The sequence below is a fragment of the Prinia subflava genome, chromosome 3 (genome assembly GCF_021018805.1).
Source record: "Prinia subflava isolate CZ2003 ecotype Zambia chromosome 3, Cam_Psub_1.2, whole genome shotgun sequence".
Classification (NCBI taxonomy): Eukaryota; Metazoa; Chordata; class Aves; order Passeriformes; family Cisticolidae; genus Prinia; species Prinia subflava.
The window spans coordinates 16,229,297-16,248,042 of NC_086249.1; the positions used below are offsets into that span (position 1 = coordinate 16,229,297).

At 36.1% G+C, this 18,746-nt stretch overlaps 1 protein-coding gene across 1 annotated transcript in view; it reads right to left on the reverse strand.

Annotated features, from left to right (window-relative positions):
• The window catches only part of STXBP5L (syntaxin binding protein 5L), a 177,184-nt gene that overhangs the window by 83,343 nt on the left and 75,095 nt on the right, over positions 1-18,746 (reverse strand). The window contains exon 5 of the mRNA XM_063394030.1: positions 7,947-8,081. Within this exon, the coding sequence (XP_063250100.1) occupies positions 7,947-8,081 (135 nt within the window). The remainder of the gene's footprint in view (positions 1-7,946; positions 8,082-18,746) is intronic.

Sequence of the window (18,746 nt, forward strand, 5' to 3'; positions counted from 1 at the left end):
TTACTACCAGTCTTATTTTTATCTTATATTCCTGCAGGGTGTAGCCTTAAATTTCCATGCTAAAACTTCAGTTGAAAACCTTCACTAATACAATACCTTTTCCAATCTGCTCCATTTCCCTCTTGAATTCATTGTAGTTGGAGGATACTGGGATTTACTGCATTGTATTAATGTTGTAGGGTTTGGGTATTTTTTTTCCCTCTGGCACTTTTTGTTTCTTTTAAGAGTATTGTAATTTAATTGTTACACACCTAGCTATTTCTTTAGTTTTGTTGAATAACAGCTTTACATACAATATCAGCAAAGTTGATACCAAGCACATCAGTCTGTGCACTAAATATATGAGATTTTATTTTTCCTCATTGTCTTTCCTGTATTTTGGATATAAGTATTCTCTTAGTATTCATATTACCTTACTTCTTGTTATTTTAACAATTTAGTTGTTTTGTATGTTTTAGCTCTGGCTTCTTCCTTTTTCTTTCACTTCCATTAAATTTAAAACTGTCAGATATGTCACTCTATCAAAAGACTCAATAAACCATTGCTTAGTTTTCACACATACATAATCAGTCTAGGAAACATGAGGATCTGGGGGAAGGGGCTTTTGTTTTTGTCTTTTTTCTCACCATTCTATTCTCTGGCAATAAATTAAGTTTTTCCAAGTCAAGTCTAGTTTCTCCATTGACAGTAGCTGGTAAGCAAGTGGTTTTCCTGATTTTACCTTCATTCATTAACTTTTCCATCTTATTTTCTTTCCCTGTCCTGTTGAGGACAGGGAGTGAGAGAGTGTTTGGGTGGAGGTTTCACAACCAGCCAGGATCCACCGTGCACAATTTCCTTGATCTCTTAACAGAGGCCAGCTTTGTTTATACATAGGTAAGAGTAAGTAGGGAGTCTACTAAGTTTGGCAGTCATAACATGGCTTCTGTCAGGAAAGCAGAAAGGATCCTTTTCAAATAGTTGTTGTATATACCAAAACTAATTTCACATGTGCCATCACAGAAAGATCACACACACAGATGACAACAGATGTTTCTGAAGCTTTTTGGAATTGCAGAGCCTATTCTCTGGCAGTTCTCCTGCACTGCCTTTCCAGGGCTCCAAGAAACATAGATTTTTTTTATACACAGCAAGTAAAGTATTTGATTTAAAACTGATTCTTCTTTGGATTACATAACAAGGAATATTCACAAGATGTAGCATAAAGTTTGATATTTGGTTTTGGATGAACATGCACAATCCTGTCTTGGGTGAGACGTTTGTGGGAGGATAAACTGATACAAAATAATCCCAGTTCAGGCGGAGCAAGGAAGAAAGCTGTGTGTGAAAGCACTGCAACTCCCTCAATTCTGCAAGACCTTTTGCGTGTTGCTCTGAGCCTGCCCAACTGCTGGATACAGAAGGAGTGACACGATAAACCTCTGGTTTGCTTCTCCTGAAGTGGTGTTATCCCCTTTGGGTACAGGACTGTGGCGAGGAACGCAAACCCCATCCTTTGTGTCACACTAAGACCAGGACTAGGATCAGTGCCTCACTTCTTGCATCTCCCTGTCTCCTCAAGGAAGGTATAAATAGAAATAACAATATCTTTTGGAGCCCTAGGGAAGTGTTGCTCGTAAAAGGAGAGCAAGGCATTAGGCTCTACAGACAATTTCTCTTGAGGGTAGACATCATGACTGCACTACAAGCCGGATTAAACAAAGCAATTATTTAGTTAACTATATTATATCAATAACATCATTTTATAGAACCCATGAAATGCTATCACAGCTACAGATACAGTAATTACTACTTTCATACAGTAAATTATACTGCATGCGGAAATGTCTACACACAAAATCCCATTTTGCCTTAAGTTGTTTTAGTATACATAAAATGTTCTGTTTCCCCTCATTTCTATTACATTAAAGCTGTCCAGGAGATTGGAGAGTTGGATATTGTCATTATGGAACTACCTACAAAGAAAAAACACTGCCACTGAATTGTATTAAATGCAAAAGCAGAGATCCAACAGCTCCTGGAAAGGACAAAGAGGTGCTGGAAAATCAACCACATTTGAAGATTTGAAGCTATTGTGAATTTGAAGATTTGAAGCTATTGTGAATAAAGCACTCTACTGTTGATGACAGATACTTGTGTATAGGCATTCCTTCAAGCTGGCTTTGGGAAACTACATAAAAACTAATTAGATTCTACTTCTTGAGAAAGAGAAAAATAAAGAAGAATCAGCAGGTAAAAATAAGATATAAGTGGAATAGCTGAGCAGGGAATTTTTCATTCCCAAATAGCAGCCAGAGTACAGCTGAGAAGGACTGAGAAAATAAAAGCTCTGAAAAGACACAAAAAAGGATAAAACACAAATCCAAGTCAATACATAGCAGAAAGAAAAAAGAAAAAAAGGTCAAGTCCAAAAACTATCAGCAATGATTTGCAGTAAAAAATTTCTGAAATGAAATCTAACTTCAACAGAGCAAGAAAAAACTATGAGCTATTGATACAAAACTTTGCAACATTTCATAGTCTTCGTTGCCCTTTAAGCCCAAAAAAACAGACTGCAGAATTGAAAAATGGAACCAAAGATTCCCATGACAGCTGTACAGAATTAAAACTATGTGTTTGTTAAGAAGATAATGATACTTTGAGTTGCTTTGCACTTCATCAGAAGTTCCTGACAGCAGCAGGTACTCATTTACTTGGTGTATATTCATTTGGGGAAATGAAAGAGTGGTTATGCTGTAAGACTCTTACTCAGAAGAGGTGGACAGAAATTAAGACAGCAGTCACCATAAAACGGTCTTCAAAGGCTTGTAAGGATGGAAGCTTTTATTTGATTATTTTATCCTAAAATTAGAAAGCTCAAAAAGAAGTCTTCAGCAACGTTACAAATCTGGACGCAGCAAAATGTGGAAAATACATAGATGATGTATTCCTCAATAATCCTGGAATGTTTTATGCATCTAAGAAATCAAGTGACTTGAATACTGTCGTAAGAACTCCTAATACCACGACAATCTTTAAGGCAGGTAAAAGTACGTTATGACAAAATAGATTCAAATCAAAACCTTATTTTTCTTTCAAAAGAAAAAATAGCCTGCACAATTGGAGAAGTACTGTAACAATTTCTGAGAAGAATAAAAATCTGGTGTTAGGAATTGATAGATGGAGTTGGAAGAGGGGGTAAAGAAAGAAAACATCCATATTAGTCATTGTTACGAAGTTGAAAGTGCATAGACAAATACTTCTTCACTGTCAGTAGTCAGACATCTCCCACAATTCCGCCTACCATAAAGGTGCAGTGCTCCAGGGAATTTAAGACCTTCTTTTCATTGGTAGAGCCATAGAGAAATATAACACAATGAGTAAGTTAGACACATTGTTCATATGCTGTGGATCAAAGCTGGGAGTTGGAGTAAGCAAGAATCAGTTCAACCACAAGATGCAACTCTGAGTCTTAGACACACTTTCTGAAATGTCCGGAAGAAGGAAGCCTTGAAAATCGTGCTTTTTTTATACTAATAACTACCTCCATTTGGGTCTGCACACAGAGGGGGTAGCAGATTCTTCTGGACTTTTACTTCTCCCCCTTTGTACTGCTTTGCCTCACTGCTGTGGGTCTACTGATTCTGAGTCTCCATTTTAGGAAATGGGGATGGGTAACAAAGGGCTGAGAAAGGAGATACCAAGTTATGGCTCTGTCATAATTCAGTTCCAGTCTGCCCAATTCGATGACCCTCCAAATCTCAAAAATTTTGGCAAGTTTCAGTAATTCATTCATTAACAGTGGCGTGTTAAAACACTGGAATCTTACTGGGGGCTTATAATGCAGATTTTTCATTTTTAGAGTTCAGAGGACACACATAAAGATCTTTTCCTTTCCAACACTAGATGACCTTCCCAAATGTATGATCATGCTGTGAAAATTGATCTCACTGTAGCTGGAGTAAATGGAGACATGCTGGGCTCATTGACTATTTTTCTCTTCCAAAGCTGTTTCCAAACATTTGGAAGGAAAAGAGAGAAACAGTTTGCTTAATAAGAGAGTAGAAAAGCAAACAGTATCATGAGCCTCAAACCCCTCTGGCAAAGGACTAGCTCTGCTACATGACAGAGAAATGACAAGTGAAAAAGTTTTAATTTATTCATTCTTAGCTGAGAAGATTGCTTCAGTGTGGCCTGAAGTAGTGATAATGCATGAGATTATAGAAATGGCTGAGACAAGAATTGGTACCCATATGCTTGTGTTTTTCCTCAGCTCTGTTCAAGGACAGGTCCACTGAGACACAGACAGTGCAGATGATTTAAGAAGGAAATTTTTCCTGTAACTTCCAGAATTGGTTACAACTTTGTTCTGAAAATAATATTAAAAAAACCCCAAACAAACAAAACAAACAGCAAAACCCCGTTTCCTTTGCATTATTAGCTGTTCAGGCCTTAATTTCTAACTAACATTAGATACTGTTTAAGCTCACTGAATGATCTCTCCTGTAAGAGAAGACGATAAACTCTTATGATAAAATATGTATTGCAATCATCTTTTTGATATTTTTCTCCACTAGAAGCTTCTAAACAAGGCATAAAACCACCATCACTCAAAAAACCAGTGTTCTACAGATCTTTCAGATACAAAAGCAGACAAGAAAAAAATCACAGAAAAACCCCTCTGCACCAAATGCCAGCTTTGTAAGTAAAAGCAGCTGTGCAGGATAAGGTGATCAGATTTCTTGCATCATATGCAAAGTCAAAAAATATTACATCTAAACCAGTTTTCCTCTCAAGTCTTCAAACTGGCAAACACTTTCACCTCAATCTTTCATTGCAACAGAATCATTGTTACAAAAAATTCTTGCAGTCACTTGATAGGACTCACTGACTCAGAATATTTGGTTGTTTCTGAGGATGAGGGTTACATGGAGATTTCATTAGAAGTAGACACAAACCAGTGAAAAGTAAGGGGGAGGCAATTAAAAGAAAGAGAAGTTATGTTGGTAGACTTTCAGTTCTAGAAACTGGATGAGAATTGTGTGAAGAGGGATGAACTCCTTCAGGCTTGTTAGAGCAGATATTACACAAACTTGAAACACTTAAAATTTTATTTACAAACCCTCCATCTAAACTGAGGACTTAAATATAGCCGCAGAGCAATGGCTTTTACTGGTCTTTTCTTGCCATTAAGTTTGAAAGATTGCACAAAAGGTAATCCCTTTCTTTCCAAGCTTTATAGAGAATAGTAACATCTTCAAGCTAACCTCACACTCAGAAATGTTATCATTAACTCAGAACTTAATGTTATGAGCACCATTGCCCCTTACACTGTTCATGGTAAGGCTGAAGATTTTACTGAATTTTACATATTTTCCCATTTTCTTTTGTCATTGAAAGCACCTAACATCAACAGACCCTGTGAACCTAAACACACCAGAAAAACCTGATTTTACTGTAGGATGGAAGTTGGTCTTGAAAATTCCAGAGAAGCCTTAAAAGATGAATTATTTTACGATCCTATAATACTAAAATGTGAAAAATATGTAACAATTATATGAAAATAATGTGGAGATTAAAAAACATATCAAATCAGAACATATCCATGGCCCAAAATAAAACTGTTCTCTCAAACATTTTTCTCAGTACTATTCTAAAGGAAAGTCCACAATCATAAGCTCGGCCTCATAAAGTGCATTTAAAGTTAATAACATTTCCTTTAAAAGCTAATCTACATTCCATTTTACGTGCAGGAAAGCAACAGTACTGGAATAGACATCATAGTTTATTACCAGAGAGAGTTCAAATTACATTACTGAGTCACCCAGTTTCAACTTCAGAAGCACTACAGCATCCATAAAAGTGGGTGCTGTGGCAAACATCACCACTGTTCCCACCAGCCTCTTCCTCTACTACAGAGATGCTTATCTGGAGACACATAGGATCCCTTGTCCACCTGCAAAATATTTACAAGGACAACTCCCTCCACTCCATATCCAGAAGCACACTTACATGGATCAATTTCTCCTCATAAGACTGGTAGAACTAGAAGCAGTAATGAATGAATACCTGTGCTCACCTGTCAGCAAAACAGTACATGGCAAACTTGCTTTTTAGGAGAAGAACCTGTTTTGGTAATCAAGCAGCGCCTCCAAGTACTTGAGGTCTACCTTTATTATGCTGTCATTACCTTTTACAACTTATGGAAAGGAAAATTTTGGGAAATCTAGGTATTTTCCTGCATAGAAAATACAAAGAAGATAGTTAGGAGGGGCTGCTGTCTTCCTTGAAAGTTCTGGAGAGGGAGCATATTGCACAGCATCTAGCCTATGTCAACAAATCAGTAGTGAAGTTTGTTAGAAAGCAGCCCTTATTTCCCACATAGAAAGAGAGGCATCATTCTATTCTACTCTCATGAAAAATGTTTGTCTCGGCCATGAAAATAATTTAAAAACATTTACCCAGAAGAATTTTCAAATAATTAGCAACTGAAACTTAGTAGAAGGTTTACAGTCCATAAAAAACTTTTGGATCTATTTCCCTACAGAATGGAAACATCCTGATTTCTGGAGAAAAGAAAATTACAAGTGCACACAAAATGAAAACGTGTTGTTCTCGAAAACTTTAAGATTTTATCTATTCAATATAGTAAACACAGACACTCTAAAATACAGGATTCAAAAAGCCCTCCAATATGTCAATGTCACCAAAACAAAGTGAGAAACAGGAAACAGATAGGATACTTTCCACCTGAATAACTCATCAAAATTATCATACTCAATGGAAACCACGTTTTCCAGCAGTACTTTTTTGCAGCCAAAACTACTAAGCAGAGCTGAGCAGTCTTACAGGGACAGAACAACCAAACATTCGAAAACTGAGAACTGGACAAAAGATTTACCAGCAGACTGAATCCTGATTACTATTTGAATCCTTGGTTTTATGTCCTTTGAAGGTAAACCTAGATTTGTACAACTGTGCCTATCAAATTTGGTGAGGGCAGAGATGGAGAAGGAAAATGAGGCATCAGTTCAACTTGGCACACAGCGTGGTAAGTATAATAATAATAATAGAGGGAAAAGAAAGGAAGGAATTTTTGAGAACTGGGGTTACACTGCAGGCCTGTAACCCTGTTCTTAGCTATGTTCTCTTGGTTCACTGAGATCGCTGTATTTCCGTTTACTACCAGAGGTTACAGGTCTCTCACAACATGAAGCAAATGTCTCAGAAACTGCAAGAAGAACTTTGAGCTTTCCCACAGAAGTTCCCCTTGCTGGAACTTCACAGAGGAAACAGCAGAGAAAGCGTTTTTCATTCCTGTCAATGCTTTTACTTGCAGGAAGCATAGATGTATCGTAGTCGGATTTTTGTATGTCTCTTTCCATTTCATACCCCCAACAGAGGTACCTGGATTAGCTTTTTACAGAAGTATCATTTAGTAGGCACTCATTATCTTTCCTGTCACTTCATCAGGTTTTGATCTGTTTCAATTAACCTTGAATTTCTCACTGTGTTGAGCAGAAGGCTTGGTCTAGAGACTTCCTCCTGTCCCTTCTCATCTAAATGATTCCACAGTCAATGAAGAAAAGTTCTCTGTAGAGTCTTAGGGCAAATATCCTCCTTTACTCTCTTCACAGGTTAGAGGATATGGTGATCAAGTTTTCCTCATAAAAACAGCAAAATCTGAATTTTAGTGATTAAAGACTTTCTGTATCTCAAGGAACTTCCCAGTTAAACAGTACACCAAGCTTTTTTCTTCCATATGAAACATAATTACATGGTCTGTAACATAAATCTGATTCCTAATGTCCTGTAAAAAGCCAGTTAATCCTGCATATGCATTCAGAAATTAAAGGCTTCAAAAGATCTGGTAATATTTGCAAAACCAAACAATTCCTAAAAAATTAAACTTAAGACAGCTATGAAAATGACCACACATACAAATGAAAATAAAAATCTACACTTACAGCTCTATTGCCTTGTTCCACATGATAACATATCCAGAAAGAATGAAGGACTCAATATTTACAATGTGTGTATTTCCTCTCTCTGTTCCAACATAAAGCCATTTACTCTGGAAAGGTAGATGGCAGTAAGTAATCCTGGAAAAGAAAAAAAACCAAAACAACAAAATATAAGTGACTTGACTGAATACTACATTCACAATATTTTTTAACACTTTTTCAGCTGAAAGAATTATTCTTTCCATTTTATAACTTGAGAAATCCTGCCCAGCAGGCATTCTGAAGAATGTACAGGTTCTGGGGGTCATCTGCAGGAAAATCCTAAAAGAGAACATGAAACAAAATAGAGGCAACCTGCCTGCCGATATTAAGGGCAGCACAAAAGAGAAGCGTCATTTGAGCACCGAACTAAGTCTATCTATCTCCATGAGAATGGAAATTTGATAGTATTCAGGACTATCAAGGAAGGCTTTCTTATATCCTTTCTCAGAATAAGCAGATTATCCAGTCAAACAGAGGTTTTTGGACATCAGTGGGATTCATGTTTTGCACGACAGAAGTATAACACCATAATTCATAAAAGAAAACATTCATTTATTCGCCATCTGGAAGAGTAGGACCTTAGATAAGAGCACTTCTCAAAACTGAACTACCACAGACACACTGAATCCCACACTCATTACAAGGTGATGAAAAAGTGCTACATTGGCTTGAAAAGAAGTCATAAGGATTCCTCATGATAATACATAAATGTTTTCACAGATGACAAATGAGTAGGTTCAGGTTACTTCCTTATTATGGTTATGATATAGATACAACCTACACTAAAACAAAATCTACACGAGATGAGAAAACATTGGCTACTAAAAGGTAAGTAAATGCATGCTACCTACAGAGACTGAAACTTAATCTAACCTTATGGTACAGATTTGTAAATTTTGACAAAAAACCCAGGTATTTTGCTTGGTGTTGTATGTTATTACATTTATCACTCAGTTCCACAAACAGGCTATTTCTGACTTTTATATACAAACTTGTTTTTTTTTCCTTAGCACCTTCAACCATCACAAAGTACATACAGTATTTAAAACAATGTATATTTAAAATTTTCATTCCTATGGTACAGCAATTTTTCTGAATTTATTATAAAGGGGTGAGAGGGGTGTTGGCAATCTTTTAGTAATTTGGCTCTCTCAGGCAAGTAAAGTCCTCTGAGTAGAGCACTTGCTACTCTTTAAGGAATTGTTCAATAATTATACAAATTAAATATACTTTTTGTAATGGTTCCCTGTAAAGCACTCACAACAAATAAAAAGGTTCCAAACAGATTATACACAGTATTTGCCTAGTTCTGTAGTTTTCCAAGTATCTAATAAACTGTCAGTACATTTAATACTAAATTCATTCAGGTGAGGAAAATTACTTTTCTTGTACTTATGCATCACACTGGATTGAATACAGTTGAAATATGGAGTCTTCACACTGTAATTTATAGAGAAAATTATCGTGAAATCATGGAACCTGGAATAAGGCTTACCCTTCAGAGAAATCTTGTTTTGTTGATTAAAGTGAGACCAAAATATGAGATTGTCTTTGTGCTGTCCAGCTGTACAGGGCTAAATTTTACCATCAGTTGTCTAATTTTGCCAATAATTCTGGAGCCTTTAGTGGAAAGAGCACCAGGTTTTTCAAGAGAATTGCTTTGAGAATGGGAGCTATATTTTAGCATGCATAACTGAAAATGCCCCCAAACAGCAGCATGGTACTGATATTGTGGGTGCAGTCAGACCAACAAAGATCAAACAGAAACAAATGCAGAAGGCATATGCCACCTACATAATCCTTAATGGAGTTCAAGCTGTGAGCTTTATTCTTCTGCTCGTAACAGGTGCAAGGAACCATTTGCCCTTTTGGCTTTATAGTTTCAAATGGGAAGTTGTCTTTCACATCTTTTCTGATCCTTTCTCCTTTAAATCAAACAACTCTATTTCTTTTGCTTTCTCTTTGCACCATTTCCTTCACTTCTGGTTATATTCATATTTAGTCCATTTTTTATGGTTTTTGTTTAATTTCTTGCATTTCTGTACTACCTCTACTCCTCTTTCATGCACTGCAAAGCATATGGATGCTTTGGTAGGTCCCAGCTCTAAAAAACTTCTCTAGCTAATAAACCCTCTTAATCACTTCATTCTGAAGTTCACTCAATACTTGTTTGTAGTAAACTGTTAAATTACAGGAAGAGGAGATAATTTTGCCTTGAAAGTGTTGAAAACGTAGCTGTCCAGTGAGTGACAAAAATCTGTAAGTTCCAAAGTGAGCCCTACTTGACTTGAACACTGCTACTCCAAATTCTTGCAGTAGTGCCATCAGACTAAGCAGGTTCAAATCCACCTGGGACAATACCATTTTTCAGTCCTCTGTTAAATCTAGTCACAAGCCACTACAGGGTACTGCAGAAAACTTGATCACCCATGTGCAAGAATGAATCCAATGTCTTGATTATGAATACAGTTTCAACATCACCTCACACACTGTCTGAGGCTGCTTTGGGCTGCTTCTCGTCCTTTTTGAGATTTGCTTCCACGTCATAATCTCTAGGACACACTGCCACAACAACCAACAGGCAAAGTGGCTGTCTGCACTCCCAGATACTGCACATCCTCCATTTGCCTCGCTTAGGTTTAAAATTTCAAGAACTTAATGCTTTAAGAACAAGGTCCTACAGCAAGAGAAAAATCAGACTAAAGTAGTAACTACTAATAAGTAGTTAGGCCATAAGTTACTACACTTAATATCTTGCTGGCCTGTCTGAAATCCCAGACACCAGTCACTACTAAGCTTGGATGTACAATATGAAGGACCAAAAGAGAATTAGGTATTGCTAAAGAATGAAAAAAAGCACCACAGCAATGCCTGTTTTCTTACACCCAGCTACTTCCTCTTATATAATTTCATTTTGTTCTGCCAAATTTATGGGACAGCCAGGTAAGAAAGTATTCTGCATGTTCTTCCTTCCACAAAGAAAACTACTCTATGAGACTTTATTGTTTACCCAAACTGTTATTAAACATTATGAAATGTCTAATTATGCAATGTATACATGTCATTATAAAACCTTTTATAACATGTGAGCTTATAAGAAAATAGCACTCCCTCCAAGACAATCCAGGTATGTAACAAACCCATTAGAGCACAGGGATTACTAGGCATTTTAATATAATATATTGCTAGGCTTCACCAAACAAAGCCATACAATTTTCACACTCTGCTAAAACTCTGCATTGTTCTGAAGTAGTTTTATTTTACATTATGTAAATTAAATTCAAATTGCTTTATATATTATTGACTTTTCACTTCTACAGAAAATATTAACTTGACTTTGAGGCTTGGAAGCTTTGAAGCAAAACTCAGATTTTTAATGAACATCTTCCATCTCAGTAAGTACTGCAATTACATAACGATTTCTTCAAGAGAAAACAATGAAGTCTCATCCTGTAGTTTTCAGTGTGGATGAAAGGTATTCTATTATATGACTCTATTAGTCATATATCCCACAAGCAAATTAAGATGTCTTTTGATGCCATTGCAAAAACAAGTCAATAAGCCAGAAAGAAAGAAAGGCTATTTTTCTTCTTAAGAAGTTAGGGGTTGTACTGAATTATGTCAGTACGATGTGCTTCTGACAAAATTAATCAGATTGTCAATCAGATTGAGACAACATGCAACAGAATTAAATGGAAACTTGAGGACTTTCTCAATATTGATCACTTAACAGAAAGTGAACCAGAAATGTGGATATTGTACATTCTTAGCAGCAAACCACAACATGAATCTTACTGATCATTAGAAGAAATAGCAAAAAATTGATGAATTGATACCAAAAAAGGTGTTTCTATTCTGCCAGAAAAGTCTGAAATGTATAATTTTTTCCAAATGACAAAACAGGATATAGAATATCCTGTAGGATATAGTAATTTTTAAAAAATCAAGAGGTACTAACTAAAACACTTTAATTAGAATTTAGTAATGAAAACTATTTTGCTAAGGTCCTAAAAACATACCTTATGTAAGTAATTAAACATATTATTTACATAAATTATGTAAGTAATATAAAAGACATAATGGAATAACTGAATGAGACATTGTCAAAACACTGAACTTTATTTTAGAAAGGATATATTCTGACTAGCAAATCTTGAAAAGGTGTATTTTTCAGAAAATCACAGCTCTCTACATTCTAACAACCATGGCCAAAAACTCACTGCATATTAGTAGAATACTACAATGTTAAAATCCTTTAGAATGCTATAACATCTAAAGCATTAATAAAACCTCTCAGATTGCTTAAAATCATATTTATTATGCTAATTGTATTTCTTTAAGAAACAGGAAAGATAATTTTGAGAACACTTCTTTCTGCCTCTGCTTTGTTATTTTTCTATTTTTAGTATGAAAAGTTTCCCTGGAACACTATTGCTGGTGCTGAGTGGGGAGACCTGCTGAAAGCTGGAGAGTAAATTGCACTTCTGTCAACATGAGAAACAGTTATTCCAATTTAATTATTTAGTTGCTCATTCATAGACATCAAAACTGCGATTAAAATTATATTATGGCTTTTCCCTTTCTACAGATAATCTCAAACATGAACAAGCATATAAACTGTGTATTCCTTATGCCCAGCACTGACTGTCAGAGTTCAGTTTCTCTAAGTTCCTACAGAAAACAAACATTAGCTTGGACTCTCTTTCAGAATCCTACCAAAATAAACTACAGTGTCCAGGTTCTCAGCAAATATGGAAATTTCACAAACTGCCAGGAAAAGAGGGAGACAAAACATGAAGGAGCATTAAGTTGGGAACATGAGTAGCTGACAGAAGCAAGCCCAGCAGCTGCAAGGCATGCCTGTCAGGGTCCTGGCCTGCCTTCTGCTCTCAGTGACTCCTAAGGGACTGCCACTGTCCCAGATTTACACCTAAATTTACACCTAAATTTACAATGCATTGTCCCACACGGATGAATTCAGCTGCTGAGAAAGTTGATCACCTTCTTAAGATGGTTATGTCTATCAGAAGTCTACCTTTTCATTGCAGTGATTATGGCTTGTTTCCTGTCTCCAGGGATTTTCCCCAGCATCCTCTGGTGCTTTCAGTACTTTCCACTAATTTATGCTATTTTCTTCAGCTGGTCACCCCCAAGAGCTGTTCTCTTGGCACTAGCACCTGATAGACTGGGCATCATCCCTGGTACTTGCCAATGACTGGCTGATATTATGACAGGTCCTCTTTCAAAGCAGCTCTTTAAAGGGACTCCTCTAGAGAGGAATCTGTGGGCTGTGTAGCCTTCAGTGGATATTCACAACAGGGGAAAACCACTGCATAAGCCCTTCCCTTCCTTCCTTCTTCACTTCTGCAGGATTTCTTCACTCCAACAACAACAACAACAACAAAAAAAATACAGCTGCTGAGGGGGCTTCATGATTTTCTATCAGTCCTCTTCTCCCTCCATCAGCAAGCACAAATTATTTCTACACAATTTATTTTCTTCCCTCATACTCCCTTAATCTTTTGGCAATTTTGAACAAAAGAAATACAAAACAAAGCACACCAGATTCACCTAGTCTCACCCCCTCCTTCTCCAGTGGTTGAAAGTGGACTGAGGTAGCTTCTGGCTAGCCAGCATCCTCAGAAAGTGTAAGGTTACTATTCTGTCAGTTTAGTAGAGGATATTCAAGTTGAGATTATTACTTTAAGTCACAAAATGGACACAGGAAGATTTGGACAGTTATTCAGGCAAAGTAATTTGTAGCTGACCTGAAGGGCCTAAACAGAAGCACGGGTTAACACTACTGACAATGAAAGAAAGGAGTTGTTTCCAGCAGATCTAGCAAAGGATGTAAATTATGAGCTATTTGGCTTCTGGAGGTATTTAATCTTCTTCCTGGTCTATATATAAATTTGGAGCTCATCACCACTGTAAGACATGTAAAAAACATGCACAATAGCAGCAATTCATGCAGTCTGCCACCCACATGATGTGATGTGCTTTCAGCAGATGGTTGTGCAGCTCCCCAGACAGATGTGAACTGGGTCTGTGCATAGTAATAACATTTCCTCTGCTAAAGGGGTGTTGTTATATACCAGGAAGCCCTAGGAAGGCAGAAACTCAAGATGAATTCCATTATTATGAGTTCCAGTGTTTAACTCAACTCTCAGGTTAACTTCCTTGCAGAGTATGCGAAGTCTCTAGGGCCAATGAAAGAGCACAGGAAATACTTTAAATTACCAACTGGCTGACTAAGAGTCAAATAAAATATAGAGCAGTTCAATATATCTGGAGAGTTCCTTCCTTTCAGGGTCTTGGTGATACTAATCACAACATGAGTATTTCTCCTATTCACACTAGATTCTCCAAATACCATATAAGATAATTTTAAAAATTTCTAGCAGCCCTGCACACACAGATCCTAGTGGAAAGTGAATGAACCAAACATGTCTTTGAGATTGACACTTGTAGTCAACCTGGTTTTTAAAAATGTGGTTTAGTTTTAATTTAAAACAAGAAAAATCTTCTCTTTCACATATGTTTTCTGCTACCAACAGTCAACCTTTACTTTGAATTAAAATCCGTTGATCTGTCTTATTTTATGCTTTAATTACTTACACAGAAGAAAGTGAAGTAGAGCTAAAAGCACATTGAACACAAACTGCATTGCATCCTGGCAGCATAACATGGGATAAACTCCATTGTTTTTTAGGAATATCTGGACACAAGAGCAATATTAAAATAAAATATATTCTCAAAATACTGCATGAACAGTTCTATCTCTGGATTTTTTTTCTAGAGTGTTATACAGACCACTCAAATATTTTTTGTTTTAAGATTATAGTGCAAATAAAGGTGATGACAGGATTGGGTAGATGAAGAGTATCTATCTAATGAGAAATGTAAGAACTAGAACTAAATTGTATTTTTCCATCAAATTCAGAGCTGAACGTGACTATTCTGCTAATAACTACTCAGTGAATCATCTCTACCAATAAATTCTAAATTAATAATGAAAGTCACAAACTATTTACAATTACCAAAACAAGTAATCATTTAGCTCACATACCACTGTGCCTATTTCCTGACTAAACAACAACAAACAACTGAAAACCTGCAGACAGTAGGATCACTTGAAGACATTACTTGAGATTACCTTATATGTGTACAGATCAGTGTTTTAAAGACAGACAGTAAAATGAATTGCTTTACATGAGGAAATATAATATATGTTCCTTACAAAGAAACATGAATGAAAAATGGAGTCAAGGCAGTGGTAACAGTGACTTTCTAGATTTCTACTTTTCAATGTTCCTTTCAAGTTTGGTATCTCAGACTATGCATCTTACTCAATCAGTCCACAGAGCAGTTTTATTTGTCTTTGCTTTAGACTGGTTCAGATACAAGTATTCATCACTGTCACTGCTGCTAGTAAAACAGCAAAAAATTAATTTGTGGATTGGAATGTAAGAAATGAACCTTTGAGGTTCCTCTCTTCTGTTTAATACTGATTTAATCTGATATCTTCAAATGAAATACCACTTGAGCTAGAAGAAATTACTATAAGATACCTCTTGATTTAAAGAATTTCACTGATGGGAGATTCTCTACAAATGCTGAGGTACAACAAATCAGGATTCCACCTCTAAACTATAATTTCAGTACTAATTATCCTAAGCAAAGTATACTTCTAGCAATTTGTGAACATCCTACATATAATTAAGACATTCTTCTCCCCCCCAGCCTCACTTCAATTTCTGCAAATTCTGTGTAGAAGAAATGTTAAGAAAATGTTTTCACTGTAGAGTTTCATTTAAGGCCAATAGGCTTAAATACTGCTGAGATACCTAACACAATTGTTTATTTTGATAAAGCAAAAAAAGCTTATGCATCTATTTTCCATCAAATTATTTAGATATGTCCTCTGGCTGGTGGTCCACTGCTGCTTTCAAAGTGTTTGAGATACAAACATTTTTCATAGTGCCCCTTACCTGAAATATTATATATAAGTATCTTACAAGAATAAGAAACAGGAAGACAAGAAGCACAAAAAAAAAAAAAAAAACAACAAAAAAAAACACCAAAAAAAAAAACCCATAAAATTTGAAGAACTGCAGCTGAAAAACCATTTCTTTCTCAAGATATTTTGGTTTTGTCCATTTTTTTGTGTTGGATCTATTGGCACATTCTGAAGCATTCTGTTTTTAGAAATTGGGATTGATTATTAATACTTTAGAGTGTTAAACATGAAAATACAAAGTTCAAGGTAAAGCACTACTAATAATATATTCTGTTTTTTGTTTCCCTTCTTTTCTGTTAAAACAATTGAGAATAAAAGTAGGCTGTTTCGTTGTTTATTCAAAAGCCAGAACATCCTGTGTAAACCTTCTAGACAGGGGAAATAACCCTAAAAATCTGAAGTTAGGCCCAATCTTGACTTCTGAGGTAACTATTTCAAATGACTTTTCAATCTCAACTGTAGTTAATAGCTTACAGCATTTAAAAAATACTTGTTTTAAGAAATGCTTAACCCCAAAAAACATCAGTGTAGCAACTATATGAACATTTGTAATGGGTGTCAACAAAAATTATTTACAAGCAGTTAACTTAAACGAACCTAGACCATATCAGGAAAAGCATGTTCAGAAAAACATTAGATGCATTCCATTTGATTAAATTAGTAAACCCAGAGATCTCCCTTGAATGAAGAGTTAATTTATGTATTTAGATAAAATCTTATGAGGTTATTATGAAGTCTTTACAAGGACAGTCAAAGTCTACAGCATGCCACAGGACCTTTGGTTTTGCCCAGTTTTATTTCTTATAACTAATCTTCTTACAGCTCCACATAAGGTCACCCTGGCCTGTCCAGCATGCCATAACACACACAGAAAAACAGCTGTACTATAACTTCCTATAAGATACAGGCATTGAAATCCCCACCCTCAATAACCTCAAGGTTATCTGCATAGCACTGCAGCAAGTTATGGGCATTATCGGAGCTCAAGAACAACTTACAAGTCACTCTTGAAATCCCAGTGTGCAAGAGGATGTACAACTTTGTAGCCTGTGCTATGGATAATTTGTTTCATTTTCAGATGACAGAAAATTACCTTCCTTCCTCTTGGGCAAATGCACAGCAGAGACACTCTGTTTTGTCAACTTCCTTTCATGGTTTTGACTGCAAATTCACGGGAGTGTCTTACCTGTAGGAGCAGGATCATTGACAGTGACAGTGACACTTTCTCCCTGCCTTGATCTTTAGTATTATACAACAGTAATGTCGTGGATAGAACAGGTGTAACATGAATACTTGGTCTCGAGAGAAACAGATACGGAAATTACAGTGAAATGCACTTCCTTAAACAGAAAAAGATGCTGGAAGAAACCAGCATACTTTTCACGGACTTCTAATTTGTTTCTGATGCTGACTCAAGGTCATTACACAACAAAAATGAGAATAAAAGTTCCACAAAATCAGTGAAGTGAGCAAATTAATGAAACAGGGTTGGAGAACAGACTCTTGCTCTCATCTTCAGGGGAAAGACAATGTACATGATTTTTCTCTTGTCTACTGGCTTGTGAAATCACTATTTCATATTTGTAATACTTCACTTGTCCTTCATAAATTTCTTTGAAGGTTAAGCAAAAATGGGGTTGTAATACCAAACACAGCAACAGTGATGGGCAATAGAGAGCACAGTAACAGCTACTAAGTTTCTTAGCAATGAGAGAAAGCCAAATAACAAAGGCTGGAACAGGAGGATGACATTCTCAAAAGAGAAAATTTTTGATGTATTTATTTCATTGATTTTGTAGCATCTGCATTAAAAATCTCCAAACACCTAAGGGTAGAGTTTTTCTCATCCCTTCACCCAACACTGAATACATAAATCAAAAATGCAGGTTTTGGTTACAAATCTTCTAGCTCCAAAAAAGTAAATTGGGACCTAGCTCAAAGATGAAAGGTTGAAGCTTGTCTTTTGTTTAAAAGCTTGACTTCACAGAGCTGTTAGAAAAGTAAACTAAAGATACGTTAGTATTTCACCCTCTGCTAGCTGCAGCATACATAAATCTGTGTTTATCATACATTCTTACCAAAATAAGTTTAAACCCAATTTTACATCAATATCAATCAAGTTATTTTGAATGACACACTAAAATCAGGATAAGACTGAAATACTGAAATTGACTTCAAAGAAAAAATAATTTTACATGTGTATGCTTTTTCTTTGTATGCATGCTTTTTTCCTTAACAGCTTCCATCAATTAAAATCATGTAGACTTATTGGAGACCAGCTGTTCTCATTTGTTGCGCTTCAGTAGACAGGGACTCTGTGATTAATGGTCCTTGTTTTTCTGCAATCTGTAGTCTCTCTTCTCTTCCTGCTCATGTACTGTTTAATGATATAATCTCAACACTGACATTACTAGCTCTATTTCTGATTTACTGGAATAATGCCCAGAGTTTATTGTGACAGAAGGAAAAGTATCCTAAATCATTGCATTTGGTTCTTGCTCGAAGCTGACATGTGTCTGGGCAAGAAAGAGGTGGTGTGGTTTCCAAGAACCAAATTACTTTCTGCAACTGAATGGGTGCATGTTCTTCGTTGCTCTAAGATATGACTGGAAATCTAATATAACAAAGGTCAAAGGAAAGATCTAGACAGAACTCTGAAATACATCTCAAAATTCCAATTTGAAAACTTCAAAAGAGAAAACCATATAACTCCCATATCTACATTATAACTGTAACAAGAA